We start from the raw sequence: 15343 nt of genomic DNA on the forward strand, positions 1-15343 counted from the left end.
CTGTAAAGCACCGCGCGGACTGATACAAATCTCAGTAGATCAACAAACATAACACGGCTTCCTGATATCCGCTGCTCCGTCTTCTCAGTGGATGTGGCAGAGGAAAGGGAGGGACAGTTATGATTTAACCCACAACAATAGTAAGATTGGAGAGATGCAGCGCCCCTCTATGCGTGTGTTTTAGGAAACTGTACAATATAATCTCTGTAAGGACCGTTTCAACCACTGGATGGAGCCTTGTGTTTTTATAGCAGGGAGGCGTGTCTTTACAGGAATATGAGTCAGGAAGCCGAAACACTTCTCTGACCTTCCCTTACACGGGAGATTGTTTACTCTTTCTTTAATGGTATTTTTTTTTAAAATCTAAACGTATCTAAACTCGACTCTGACTTCACGGTAAGTTCTTCTGTCTGCTGGCATGACAGCACTAGATGTAGCAGACTATTGCCGACTGTTTAACTTTATATCAAGGGAAATATCATAACTATGTGTATGTGAATACAAGAATTATAATGTCTGATTTGTTAAATAAATAGTCCAGGTCGAATATGTTTATGTTGATAGTGTCTTGATACGCAAGGAGTCGGACACAGACGCTATTTTTATTGTGTGATTTACTGCAGGCTTTCTTTCCTGTCGCTTTTCTTGGCATGTTCAGACACAGGCATCATGACAGTGTTTGAAAACTGTACTGTAGTGTTAGATGTGAAGAATGTGCCTTATAAAGAGAAGAATAAGCTGAGATTGGCTCTTCTGGAAAATGGAGGAAACATATCTTATGTCATCAACAAAGAGGTTCGTATCCCACAAATAACATGGGAATGGGAACTTCCCAAATGCTTTATAATGCTTAAAATAGTGCCTCTAGAGTTTAAAATAATTAAGTGAGCACTACTAAAGAGCTGCAGTGTGTCTTCTGACCTGCTTTCTCTTCTCCAGTGCTCTTTTGTAGTCACCAGCAGTGTGAATGACTTGAGCAGTAACCGGCAGCGCAGCATCCAGAAGCTCCGGATCCCAGTGGTTGGGACGCAGTATGTGTGGAGCTGTCTGAATGAAGGGCATCTCCTGCCTTTGATGGAGCATGATTTGGCCCCACAGCTGGCTTGTCCCACCTCTGAATTCATCTCTCGTCCAGGTAGAAGTTTCATTAACCTAATTTACTGAATTCTCAGATTTTCTTTCTTTGGTTAGAATAGATATCAGATGTTTGTGTCAAGTCACATGAGATGTGTAAACAAAATGGAGGAACAGAATGGATGGGAGTGTCACAGCCAGATTAGTTGTGTTTGCTTAATGTGGGTGTGTTTTGTTCTGTTTTTGTACTCTTCTGTTGCAGTACATTTTTGTTGAGAAATATATTTGATATATTTAGGTATTGAGTAAATGAGATTAAACCATGCGTTTTTGTGGAGCTGTTGACATACTGTTGTTTTTCACCATAAAGAGGGAAAAGTGTCGACCCAGATACAAGATAAAGAGGAGTTCAAAGGTCAGTCTGAACTCCCAAAGACTGAGACTGTGGCTCTTGAGAAGGGCGGACCCAGTCTCGGCAGGTTCAGGTATGCTCTTGTTTTTTGTCACCGTCAGTCCTTGAGTGTTATTAAAAAGTTTCTTTATTGTTCTACAATTTTCACATCATTTATTTAGATGTGCTAGTTTACCTGACTGCATCTTTTCATTTACCCAATGCAGAGTTTACAGAGGCGGCGACCATGAGCTGCCTGAATTTCCTTCATATTTTCAAGTGGCCAAGTATTCAGTTTTTGAGAGGGTGAGTGAGTGTCATAGTGTGTCACATCATTAAAAAATGTTCCTGATTTTCCCTTAATCTTTTAATTAAAAGAGTTAGTGTATTATGAAAAACACACTGTACATTTCAGAACTCAAAGTAGACCATTTATTCAAAATACACTGCAAAAATTACTTACTTTCAACTTCCACAACTTTCTGAAGTCAGACAGATAAATACTTGCACACAACACCCATAGGTCATAAATTTGACAAACATAATAAGTGGATCTCGGGGGGAAATTAAAATAGTAATAAAATGTATGATGACCAGTTTAACGCATTCCTGAAGTGATTCTTGTAGCCTCCATCACTACCTGAGTTTGAAGGTGTTTTCATGTCTGTGTTGCAGGTCAAACCCAAGACTTTGTCTGTTTTGGAGCTGCAGAGTGCCAGAGGACGAAAAGGCCAGCAGTATCGTGTGTTGTCCTCAATCTTGCGTGAAGCTGAGGTTTGGTCATCTCGAACACAGTTTAAACTGTTTAGATGTTGTTATCATAGGACTCATATACTGTGAGAGAGGTAATGAACTCTTGACATGTCTTGACACTCTCTCACTGTAGAGCGCAGTGGTGCAGGACAAGCTTGTGTACTGCGTGACGTCTGAGGATGCTGTGGAAGCGTATCTGCTGCTGATGAAGGAGATGGAGACACAGGGATTCACAAGGACTCACACACTTCCTCCTGAGGTTGAACGCTTGGCGTCCTACAGCCTGCAGCAGGTTAGACAGAAACCGCTCTATGAAGATCTATTTTATTCAGTTGATACTGTACAGTATGTGCATATATAACGTGTCCGATGAGTGTAAAATCAGTTCACTCTTTTGATTTGCAGCTTCTGTTGGAGGAGAAGCTGAACTGCAGCTCATTATCACAGGAAGTTGGCGTCTTTGTGGAGCTGGTTTGGACCGAAGCTCTCGGTTCCCTTAGTAACATCCTGACAGTCCCTGTCTCCAAAATCAGCCTTAATGATGTGAGAATGAGCCTTAGATAATCACACACACACATCCAATCATGAAGCTCACAGGAATGTTGTGTGTTTAATGTCTCTGTGCTGTTGCAGGTGAGCAGGGTGGAGGGATTGTTACTGCAGGCACAAAAGACTCAGAAAGAGGATGAAGTCAAGGCCCTGCTAGAGGAGGTCAACACTCTTCTACCCCTCAGAATGATCGACCCTCCTTCCAAACACAAGCTTGTGTCTCAAAAACTTGATCTTTGTCAGGTAACATGTATGCAAATATAGTACATGGTTATATAGATTCCTTCATATTTGGGGATTTTGGTAGATTCTTCGATATGGATTTTTAACTCCACACACAGTGCAGAATGGTACTTTAAACTCTTCTGTCGTCCTCAGCTGATAAGAGACATTCTGAATGTGAGTGAAGCCACTCTGGGAAGCCCCTCGCCCTCGTCTCTGGGAAAGTATCGAGCTCTGAGGTGCAGTATTGAGGTTGTTCCACCACAAAACCCTGAGTTTCATGTTGTCTCTCAACTGCTTCAGGAAAGGTAAACTTGATTGTGACGATTGTGGTCTGAAGTTCAAACATGAATATATTATGATGGTGTTAATCTTGTATCCACTACAGGCCTGTTCAGATTCAGCAGATACTGCGTGTAAGCAGAGGGGTGGAGCTTCAAATGTTTTGGGAGGATTTAGGCAACATTAAGCCTCTCCTTCACTCCACTAGTCCCAGTAGTTTTGTTGGAATACTGTCACGGTAAGAGCATATTCTTTAAAAAATAATCATACTTACACACAGTGACAAAACCACACAAACCTGTTTATGACAGACCATATACTGTGGTGGAGCAAGTGAAGACACATACAGTCGGTTTGGTTGAACCATGATTCTTGATATGGCTGATAGTAAGTGAATTTAGAAATAATAATGTACAAAAATGGACATTGTTGTTGTGATTTGCATTAAATGTAATAAGATTAAATTTAACCATTTATTTTAACCAGTTTAAATGCTGTTTAAAAACCAGTTTTAATACATTTATTAAATGTTATTAAATTATTAATAAATGATGGCAAATTTATCTAAACGTAAAAATAGAGGAAATGAGCATTACTAATAACAATGTAGACCAACCCTGATAAACTCTGAAAAAACCTCTAATATCTGTCTATAAATTGACAGAAATCACTTATTGTAATGTCTATTCAATTTATTTATTCTTCTGCAATAATCATGTAATGTCTTTTGTTCATTTTTGGGATTTTTTCAGCAAGTGTTAATGCAATTCATTGTCATTCATTTGATTGCTTATTTGTTTTATCATGTAATTAATTAAAAAAAAATTTTTTTTATGGAATATTCTATGTAGAGGTCTGCTGCTGCCCAGGGTTGGAGTCGAACAGCATGGAATTGAGAGGACGGATATCGGGAATCTTGGAGGAGGAATCTACTTCAGTGACTCTCTAAAGTCAGTGGTCTTTTGCATTATTCAGGCATCTTTTAATATGACAGATTTGTAAATACTCCACTTTCATGACAATTGAAGACTTCAGTTGGTTCAATTGGAAGCCAGTCAGTAAGTTTCTGCTCTGTGTTAAAGCACTAGTGTGAAATACTCCAAGCCCAGTGTAACTGACGGCTCTCGGCTGCTGCTGGTGTGTGAAGTGGCGTTGGGTCGCTGCAAAGACCTGCTGAAGAAAGACACCACTTTGACCTGCGCCCCTGACGGCTGCCACAGTGTACATGGAGTCCGCCGCACACCCAACAGACTCTCTGAATTTGAGGTGCTAGTCATTTTCTCTGTACTCAATTATTCTGCTCATGTTTTTGGGATCTAATGTGATTCTTGTGTTTGTGTGTGCTGGTTTCTATTTGACAGGATGATGAGTTTGTTGTCTATAACACAGAGCAGATCAGACTGAAGTATGTGGTTCAGTACACTCTGGAGGGAGACGAGTTAAAAGAGTTCCAGCCTCATATCAACACAGTTGTGGAGCTCACACAGCTCACTGACACGTCTGATGTCTGTGAGTAACGTTCAGTGAATAGGACATGTAGAAAGAGCTTTTATATGTGGAGGAATCTGTTGTAGATCTGTCAAATCCATTAAAAATGTAATCAAATTACATGATGGCGGAACCCATATTCTTGTGTGCAGCACTCCAATATATTGCGCTACAGCGCTTTGGGTGACCCAAGTTTGAGTCCCACAGAACAGCCCTTTATAATAACAGTGAACTTTGACATGGTGGAGAGAAAATCATTCTTCAGGGACATCTGATGCTTTGTAAACCTGAAGTCTCTGATTTGGATTTGTGAAATTGATCATTGGTTTTGTTTAATGTGTTTCTTTAGTGTCCAGTGATGACAGTGAGGGTTTGGAGTCCACTAAAAACCCTCTGGAGGAGATGACTGCAGGTTTGCTGGACAGCAATGGTCAGAAAATTCCTCTTCAGGCTGTCAATGTGAGGTGCAAGCTGATGGACCTGCTGTGTCAGGTGTGATATACTACAGTTGGCGCTACTGCTGGACTGCGAGTGTATGAGCGATACAAAGCAGTTGTGTGTGTGTGTGTGTGTGTGTGTGTGTGTGTGTGTGTGTGTGTGTGTGTGTGTGTGTGTGTGTGTGTGTGTGTGTGTGTGTGTGTGTGTGTGTGTGTTTCAATCAAAGCATCACTGTTTTCTCTCACTGCCAAGGTCAATAGTGTGTTCAACAATGTTATGAAATATAAAAAGTCAGAATAAAGGATAAATAGAATAAGTGAAATATCAGAAAATATGATGATTAAAAATATGAACATTTTAATTAGTGATGAAGAGGCTGACAGCAAATGTGGGGTGGTCAAAATTTGTTGTTAAATTTTAAGGCAGATGAAAACAAAACAGCAATGGGCACATTTATAGTAGGGAACAAAGAGTGCAATAGGGAACAAAGACATGACATGGTGATCAAGAACTTCAAAGTAAAATCCAATAGGATTAACAAAATAAAAGAAAGAAAGAACCATAGCAAAATTATAATGACAATTTCAAACTGTAACCATAACCAAAACTTTCTCTGTTCTGTCATCAGGTCATCATTTTTCAGACCTACACAAACAAGAGTGCTGTTCCCATTGAAGCAAAGTACGTCTTTCCACTAGAGGAGACGGCAGCAGTGTGTGGATTTGAAGCCTTTATCAATGGAAAACACGTTGTTGGAAAGGTGCAAGTCATTCAGAATCTGTCGAATGTAGCTTTTGCTCTTCATTTCTGCTTTCTCATCAGTTTTAATGTCTTTCTTTGTCCTGTAGGTAAAGGAAAAAGAGCAGGCTCGTAAGGAGTACAAGCAAGCCATAGAGAAAGGCCATGGAGCCTACCTGATGGACCAGGATGCACCTGTGAGTTACTTACTACTGTTTCTTTCTCTGATGCATGAGTGATAATATATCAGAAGGCTTCTTTAAGGTCATGTGTTTATGTGAGGCAGGATGTATTTACTATCAGCGTGGGGAACCTTCCTCCCGGAGCCACAGTTTTGATCAAGGTGACGTTCATCACTGAGCTGGTGGTGAGATCAGGCTTTATAGTCTTCTCACTGGCTGGCAGCGTGGCACCATGGCAACAGAGCGCCGCCCTTAATCTGACAACTCAGGTACGACACGATTGGTCTTTAGTCACTGTAGTTAAACTACAGTATGGGCTGCTGTTAGTTACAGTGTTTTGACTGAGAGTTGTGTTGTATTTCAGGCAACTGTTGAAAAGATTGGTGTGACGGAGCTTCAGTCTGACGGGTGAGAGTAATGATTCACTAAAAATCTAAATGGATCTGCTGATGATTTACAATATTAAATCCAATTATTTAATTTAGCAAACCACGTTGTTTTTATAATATCACACTCTCTTTCATTCGTTCCCTCTTTCTTCAGGGAGTTTTCTTTGTCTATGTCCATTGAAATGCCTTACGAGATCATCAACTTGAGTTCTTCACACCGCATCAGAACCAAGGTTAATTTTACTTATTTTTGTGGATTGTCTTACTAGATACTTGTTGTGTTCTCCAAAGGAAATAAAACATATTTGGTTATGAACAGTATTATTAACAGTATCAGTGTTTTTCCCGTTCAGATGACCGACTGTAAGGCAGTGGTCAGCACGTTACCGGGACAGACTCTTGGATCTGAAGGGTTACAGGTGTCCTTCAGTCTTTCTAATATCCACATGCCCAGGATGTGGGTCGAGAACCATCCGGATAAATATAGTCAGGTAATGAAATAATCAGTCACATCTGATTCATATTGCAGATAAAAATTCCTCTTTTTCTTTCACATGGCCTGATCTATAAAACACACAGAAAAGGTCGTTCTCTGACACTCTCTGATCCCTGCAGGCCTGCATGCTGGTGTTTTATCCAGACTTTAAGTCAAGCGGGGTTTCCAGCTCTGGAGATCCGTCCAGTGTGAGCGATGTGGTCATTCTACTGGACTCGTCCAAGTCCATGCGGGGAGACGCCATGCTGAACGCCCGCAGGATTGCCCTTCAAGTCCTTAAATCTCTGGACCGCTCACTGAAGATCAACATCATCTCTTTCAGCACTGGTTAGTGCTCACTGAAACAATCTGCTGTTGTTCTAGCGATCATCTTGTAATGTAGACATTTTTATTTCCCTATTATTCTTGTAATTCACAGTGAAGTATTATGGGTGAAGAACATTATATGCTGGTACTTCATTCACACAGTGTTAATCTTAAAATGTGTGTTTTTAAGATTACAAGGAAGCTTTTCCTGCACCAGTGCCTTTAGATGAAGCAACTGAACCAGCCAGAAAATTTATAATGGTGAGTAATGTTTAAAAATGGTTAAAGATGAGTGTTTCTGTGCTTTGAAAGTGGGCATATTGAGATATTCTTTAGGTTTTTTTACTTCTTCCATCAGGAGACATAATTCGATTCACATTATGCATCATCTTCACTTCATTTCAGCTTTTCAGTTGTTGCTCATGGACACTCAGTTCCAATTAGAGCGAGATGTTTTGCCACCATAATGTTGTAGTTACAGCATCATCCAGCAGGGTGTAACTGTACCACACTAACCAGCTAAACCTTGAGCCCTTGGTTAAAGGGTAACTCTCGCCAAAATTGAACCTAGGCTCTTTTTGTTAATCTACCCGAGTCAAACTTTCATGTAAAAGCTTAATTAAAATGGAAACGCCATTTTTAAGATTGACCGTATTTTTGTTTTAGGTCAAAATGCCTTTTGAATGGGAGTGCATGGGGCACTTCTATGATAGCATAGCTATTTTTAAAACACTAAGAAGACTCGACACAACATACAACTGTGCTTGAAGTATCACTAGGGGCTCTACACATGAGCTTCCAATTCTAATTATGCTTTTACACGGGTAGGTTAACAAAAAGAGCGTAGATTCAATTTTGGCAAGAGTTACCCTTTAATCACTAAAGTTCATGTCATTGCATGTGTGGTCTCTTCAGTCCTGTAGTGGCGTTGGTGGCGGCACTGAGCTGTGGCGGCCTCTCCAGAGCCTGAGCCTTCTGTCTCCCAGCCGGGGCGTGAGGAACATCCTTCTGCTCTCTGATGGACATGTTCAGAACCAGCCTCTGACCCTACAGCTGGTCCGAGAAAACTCCTGCCACACGCGCCTCTTCACCTGTGGACTCAGGTCTGCCTTTGAAGAGTTCAACACAAATCTCTTTAACACTTCAATTCATTTCTGAACCTACAGTTTGTGTTTGTGTTTGTCTAGCTTGACAGCTAATCGTCATATGCTCAGAGCTTTGGCTCAAGCAGGGGGAGGAACATGTGAATTTTTTGACACAAAGATGAAACACACTTGGGCAGAGAAGGTGAATCACGCAGTTTATTGTATTGTTGTTTTTATTTAGAAAAAGGGAACATTATCAGTTCAACATGGGCCGCTCTGAGGCTTGAGTTCACCAGATTTGCTGGTAATTTCAGGTGCGCGCTCAGGTTCAGCGTATGGAGTCTCCAGGCTGCAGATCAGTGGCAGTGAAGTGGCAGCAGTTTAATCCCACAGCGCCTCCTCCTGTTCAAGCCCCCTCACAGCTTCACGGCCTCTTCAGTGACTGTCACACTCTCATATACGGCTTTGTGCCGCACTGCACTCAGGTAGACCTGCGCTTTTTACCAGCTGATCTGACTGTGTTGCAGATGGTTGTTGTTTATTGTAGTTAGGACTGAGTAATATATTGTAAAATTCACAGTATATCCAAAAGATTTTGCTAAAACTGTAAAATTAAGAAACATTACAAATGTAGCTATAATTTTAGTATTTTTTTTACTATTATAGTTAGAGTTTGATGATGAATTATTTCCAACTGTTTCATAAAATACATTCAAAGCCCTGAATCAACAGTTTGTTTGCATTATCATGTTCATGAAGATTTTGTATGCCATTTTTGATATTAAAATATTTTAAAATATACAGTATGTAGGTAAATATTGACGATGAATTCGTCAGTATAGTTATATTGATGCATACTATAAATGAAAGTAATTAAATATTGTTCTTCATATAGGTATGTATATGGTTTCTGCTGTAAATTTCATTTGTATTGTGTAATATTTACACTTTAGGCCACACTGTTTGGTGATTTGAGTGGGCAGGAGATCAAAACAATGGTTTCCACCACAGAACTACAAAAGACAAAAGGAACTGTGAGTGAACATCTTAAATACTTCATATAATCTGAAATATCATCAGTTTTTGATCGTGTGTGTGTGTGTGTGTGTGTGTGTAGTTCCTTCACAAGTTAACAGCAAGAGCGATCATCAGAGACTATGAAGATGGCATTCTAGGCAACAGTGAAGCAGAACATGAGGTACAATATTTTACTGATTGTTGCTGTTTTTAATAGAACTGGCAAATGTGCTAACAGAAGAACTTGACTTGCTGTCTTGTATCTCTCTATCAGGGGAAGAAAGCAGAGCTGAAGTCCTACATCATTGAGCTCAGTAAAGAGTTCTCCATCTTGTCCCAGTTCACAAGCTTTGTCGCCATCGAAGAGAGGGTATGATTACTGATAATGTAGGGGTTATGTGTTCAGATCATTCATTCTAAACATATTGTAACAATAAATGGCTTTTTTAAATTCATTTAAAAAAATTACATTATCTGTAAAAACAAGATTTTAAATGTGTAGAAATAATCTTTCATTATTCTTTCAGGCAAAGAATTGTGTCTTTGTTCAAGTTTCAGTTTCAAGATCAAGAGAAACAAACAGAAAAATCAAAAACTATGTTGCTCCGTCTTTTTGTTTGGTCACCCTTTTTACTCTGTAATGGTTTGCTCTGTTTTACTATTGAACCGTCTTTACGAATAGTGTATTACCACCTATTCGTAAATTCAGAATTCGTAAAACACCTATTCGTAAAGACTGTTCAATAGCAAAACAGAGCAAACCATTACAGAGCAAAAAGGGTGACCAAACAAATGTACAATAACATATAGTACCTAAGTAACATCTTCTACCTTTTCTTAATGCATAGACAATTTTAAATAATACAATTTTCTCAAGCATTTATGCTTTTAATGTCTAATCGTATAGCTATTCAAATTATGTTTCTTGCATGTGTTTTTAGGCAACTTTACCTTATACTTGCCTACTATAATCGTTGTGTTTTAATAAAAATAAAAGGTGAAAATAAAAGTTGAAAAATAAAAGGTCAATAAAATGTGAAAGTGCACATTGTGAATCGCATTTTCAGACTTGGGTCACTAAATGGCCCAGCGGCAAAATTTATTGCCGATGCTATATAATGAAAATATACCAAATATTGATAATGAAAATATACCAAAAATTCTCTGATATAAGAAGTCAACTTCTGCTAAAGTGTGATATATTAGAGTTAAACTAAAATGACTTTTGTGATCTCAATTGCTCTTTGTAGGACCAGAATGAGCTTGAAACTGGACTGACAGATATTCCTAAACTCATATCAGAAGAGGATGTGGATATTTTGCCATATATGGGCTGGACTGAAGAGAAGCTCATGGATGGGCGTATTAGATGTGTTGATCATGTATGGGTAACAACAAAATGGTCTATTACAGCTGTTGTCATGCAATGTAGTATAATGTAGTATGTAATGTAGTAGTATAAATGCAAAGTAGTGGCTTTCCTGTAGCTCAAACAGTAGAGCGTTGGCGCTTGCAACGCCAAGGTCATGGGTTCAGTTCCCTTGGAAAGCAAGAACTGATAAGAATATAATATATATATATATATATATATATATATATATATATATATATATATATATATTGAAGGGGGTGGATTGGAATCCACTGCTGCTTCAATGTATATGTAATGAGTGATTATAATCAAGGTATTAATCAATATTTTTTTTCTTCTAAATATTTATTTTTATTTATTTATTATTTATTTTTATTTTTTAGATGGATTCAGAGGAATGGAGTAGTAGCGGCTCCACATCTCCTGATCAGCTCTGTAAACAAGCTGCATTTTATGATGATGAAATTGAGTGTGACTATGCAGATCCTCCTGAGGATTTTGAAATGGAAGCATCTGCAGCTCTCACTCGTCACTCCAGTAGCAGCTGGCGTCCTTCACGTTTTGAAGGTAGCATTCTCCATTGCAGACGCTCAGCAAGAATGTTAAGTTGTTCGTCTAGTTCTGATGAAAGTGAGCCTCACACAACCTCATCACAGGCTCCCGTAGGTGCCTCAATGGGTGCTCTCCCTCATCATCAAATTCTTAAAAAGTCAATGCAACCTCGCTGGATTTCTCCTCGTCCTTCTGGTAGTACCTTGTTCCAATCTGGCTCCATGAGTGACAGGCTTTTTCCTCCCCCTCCAACTTCCCGTCGTATCTCCAGGCTTGCCTCCTCCCCGCCTCCTCCCCTTCATGATTCTGCATCAGCGGACTCTCTCTCCATTGATTGCAGCCTTGATTCCTTTCTCCCCACGAGTGAAACTAATGCCCTTCCTCGTGCTGGGGCATTCCCCAGCATTTCATTTGAGCTTGAAGGCTCAACTCCTCCTCTCTTTGCAGGTCCTCCTTCTCATCTCAGTCTTGCATCTAATCTGTTCTTGTCTTCCAGCCTGACTCCTCCTGCTCCTCTTTCTGGCAGGGTGAGCACATCTTTTTCAACGAGTGAAACTCCTGCCCTTCGCAGTCTCCCAGTGATCTATCATGGCATCTCAACTCCTCTCTTTGAAGGTCCTCCTATTCCTCCTCATCTTGCATCTAAGCAGAACTTGTCTCACAGCCCTACTCCTCCTCCTCCTCCTCCTCCTCCTCATCCTCATTTTGGCAGGCCGAGCGCATCTTTTTCAACGAGGGAATCTCCTGACCTTCACTGTCTCTCAGAGATCCAGTGTGACGCCTCAACTCTTCCTCTCTTTGAAGGTCCTCCTATTCATCTTGCATCTAAGCAGTACTTGTCACCCAGTCCTACTCCTCCTCCTACTTTTTTTAGCAGGGTGGATGCATCTTTTTGTGGCAAGGCTTCTGGCCGCGCTGTCTTTGGTTATCCTACAATGTCTGCGCCGCGCTCTCTCCCTGCATATAGTGGCTTTGGTGGTTTCCAAAGTACGAATGAGCCTTTAGGCCTTTTTGGTTCCTCATCCTCCGGACTTTATGAAGCATCTCATCAAGAGCAAACACAACTAATGCAACCAGCAGCACAAAAAGTGCAACTTCCAAAACGGCAAAGACTACTACAGTCACTAGACACTATGACTTTTGCACAATGTAAGTTGGCTCACACTGATGAGGTTTCAATGTTGATGTGAAGTAAAAAAATCTTTTTATCCTTTGTTTCAATTTTATATCATTGTCTCATATTTCTATCCTTTGTCTCATGAAGCTACAAGAAGGGCTGCTCCTGGTTTTCAACTAAGCACTCAGCAATTTACAAAACCTCATGACATCTTGAATCTGTCGGTCACGGCAGATAAAACAAGCAAGCCTGACACCGTGGCCTGGAATGAGCTGTTTGAGCTTCAACATGAGGTTTTTACACATGATTTAATGCACTAGATTATATATGGTATGTAAATGTATAAGTCAAGGGAATATGAACTTATGTATTGTGTTTGGATATAGGATGGATACTGGGAGTGCACTGAGAGACTGAGCAGCTTCCTCAACCTGGACGTAGACTTTTTTGCCAATGTCTTCCTTCAGGAGAAAGGCATCCGTTCCTTTGGTATAAGATTTTTTAAAACGAAACTTCTTAATTTTTCAGACACAGTTTGTCTGTCAGAATCAGTTAATCAGTCACATGTTTTGTCTGTCAGGTGTGAAGGCTCATGCTGAAATTCTGAGACTGGTGGCGACTCTGCTGGTGCTGCAGCTGATCCGGGTGAAGAAGCTGGCAGTGGGACGGTTGCTCGAGTCTCTCCTCCGGCTGAAAGAGTCTCAGGAGCCCAGGTACGAGCACGCGTCCTCATAGTGATTCACTCTTGTATATTTGATCCATAACTTTGTGCTCTTCTCCATTCAGGCCGATGCACTGGGAGGCAGTGAAGAGGGCCGTGGACTGGGCCTGTCGGACTGACAGACAGTATCCGTGTGTGTGCAGCAGGCTGGAGATCGGCCGGGATTGGGAATCATCTACACGTCAGCTGCTGGGCTGTGATTCTCCACACCCATATTCCCCTCTCAAACCTGTTCTGGAGAGACGTGTGTGTGTATCAGTCATGTAGAAACTTGAAACACACTTCCCCCTTCAGTTACAGTTGCTGCTTTACTTGCTGATTGCTTATTGCAAACAAAACTTTCTAGCCTTTAAGTGGCCTTAACAATTTAGACACTATTGAACTATAAGACTAACTCAAAATATTGATGTAAAATGTCTGAATTTCATTGTATTCTAAAATATCAAGTGTTTGCAAGCTTTTTTTTAGAACTAAAATTTTTTTATAGTAGTGATTTTTAGTGGATCTATTTAGTAATTTCTCCTCAAGTTCGCACTGATGTCCTAGCGGAGCAACCACTAATGTAGTTCATCACATTATCCATGATCATTAAGCAGTATGTTGATTTATCATTTAAAATTAAACAAAATTCTATTTGCCAAATGTTTTGTTGAAGCTTGTGCTGTCTTTCTTTTAAGTGAATGAAAATAAATATATTGTTTGTTACCGTAAACGTTGGTGCCTCAAGGACCTGCACAGTCACAGAAAAGCTGTTGCCTCCTTTTCTGTGTAATAATCATCTATCCTAATGGACTATGGATGATTATTAAAAGAATCAAATCTTTATTCCTTGGGAATTACTCATCAAGCCACTTATAATTAGCCCTTTGCGTTTAAAAAAAAATAAATAATAATAATTAGGTAATTTCAAATATATGTCAACTAATTGTGCAAAACATTCTTATTGGGTTGTATTTTTTCTGTTTTGCTCTGCCTATTTTTATCCATCAGTAAAATAATGTATCACTCAGTGAAAGGCTGTCAAAGCTGTGGCATATGAAGGACTAAAAATGACAGAACGAAAAATAAATAAATAAATAAATAAAAGTAGAAATAAATAAATAAATGCAGAAATAATAGTGAAAATAAATACATTTTGGTATTATAAATGGCTATTTCTGTATTTTTACATGTATTTATTTATTTATGTATGCATTTTTATATGTATTTATTTATGTATTTATACATTTATTTATATATTTATGTATTTATATATTTATTTATTTATATATTTATATATGTATTTATTTATACATTTATTTATTCCTACATTTATTTATTTCTGTATTTCCACATTTCTACATTTATTTATTTCTGTATTTCCACATTTCTACATTTATTTATTTCTGTATTTCCACATTTCTACATTTATTTTTCCCTGCGCATGTATGCTAATTGACCTATGGCTAAGCCACGCCCCCTCCACTCACTCGGACAAACAGTCAACATTCGGTAACAGGCGCTTTTGGCAGCTGTCACAGTAGGAGACATTTCACAGGAGTCAATTGATGATTTTTTGGAGACAGAAAGATTATATATCATCTCGATGTCACCAAAAGGGCCTTAAATATGCATTGGAGGGTTATATTAATAATTTTATAGTTGAGAAGGTCGATAAGCTTCAGCTCCAGAACAAAGATTTACAGTTCACAGTGTAAACGTTATAGTTTGGTGCTATTTCGCTTCAAACGCTCGCTTTATACGCGTGTCCTATTCGCTTTGGATTCAAAATGTTCAAGCGTCGAACTAGACGCGGATACGCGCGAATTTGACGCTCTATTCGCGTTTGGTGTGAGCGCAGAATAATGAACAGGCTGCGATGTCAAGATTGCATTGCTGGAATGTGTGTGTGTGTTTGTGTGTCTCTCTGTGTGTGTGTGTGTGTGTCAGAGAGCGGGCGCGATCGAACAGTGGAAACATAAAAACATACTCCATTTTGTTCATACAGGACATAATTAAAACTGCAAAGTGTTTAGCCTACTTATATTTGTGTAAAACACAACATTGTGCTTTTGTCAAACTGTAAACTCTTGTCAAACTGTAACCTACAACTGTCACCCAACCAAAATCACACACACACGCTGCTTAAAGCCAAAATGACAAGAAAAAACATAAAAACGAATGAAAACCGA

At 39.4% G+C, this 15343-nt stretch overlaps 1 protein-coding gene across 5 annotated transcripts; it reads left to right on the top strand.

The window, feature by feature from the left end:
• The first annotated feature begins 254 nt into the window (after positions 1–254).
• On the top strand, positions 255–13884 carry LOC311088504 (protein mono-ADP-ribosyltransferase PARP4-like). 5 transcript variants are annotated; one of them, XM_084122668.1, is made up of 35 exons: positions 255–396; positions 624–795; positions 940–1135; positions 1445–1559; positions 1693–1771; positions 2141–2239; positions 2352–2510; positions 2624–2761; positions 2852–3010; positions 3146–3297; positions 3378–3509; positions 4123–4221; positions 4354–4537; positions 4633–4780; positions 5109–5251; positions 5826–5957; positions 6046–6132; positions 6222–6386; positions 6482–6525; positions 6661–6739; positions 6860–6997; positions 7122–7329; positions 7499–7569; positions 8224–8411; positions 8496–8595; positions 8708–8878; positions 9347–9427; positions 9511–9591; positions 9685–9780; positions 10661–10798; positions 11166–12483; positions 12599–12744; positions 12838–12940; positions 13032–13164; positions 13238–13884. In XM_084122668.1, the coding sequence occupies exons 2-35, from the start codon at positions 670–672 to the stop codon at positions 13437–13439; spliced, it is 5610 nt and encodes a 1869-aa protein (XP_083978794.1). In that variant the 5' UTR covers positions 255–396; positions 624–669; the 3' UTR covers positions 13440–13884. The 5 variants fall into 5 exon arrangements, with proteins under 5 accessions (XP_083978794.1, XP_083978796.1, XP_083978797.1 ...); XM_084122670.1 differs by having other exon boundaries at positions 269–396; positions 10661–10792; XM_084122671.1 differs by having other exon boundaries at positions 269–396; positions 659–795; positions 10661–10792.
• The last annotated feature ends 1459 nt before the right edge of the window (positions 13885–15343 follow it).

This window comes from Abramis brama (assembly GCF_963993115.1).
Source record: "Abramis brama genome assembly, chromosome: 8".
NCBI classification, from domain to species: Eukaryota; Metazoa; Chordata; class Actinopteri; order Cypriniformes; family Leuciscidae; genus Abramis; species Abramis brama.

Bases quoted from the DNA above. Each gene is read 5' to 3' on its own strand.
- LOC311088504 (XM_084122668.1), top strand. From the start codon at position 670: ATGACAGTGTTTGAAAACTGTACTGTAGTGTTAGATGTGAAGAATGTG. The intron at 5,252-5,825 runs GTGTGATATACT...TTCTGTCATCAG, and splicing joins TGATGGACCTGCTGTGTCAG to GTCATCATTTTTCAGACCTA. The intron at 6,133-6,221 runs GTGAGTTACTTA...TATGTGAGGCAG, and splicing joins TGATGGACCAGGATGCACCT to GATGTATTTACTATCAGCGT.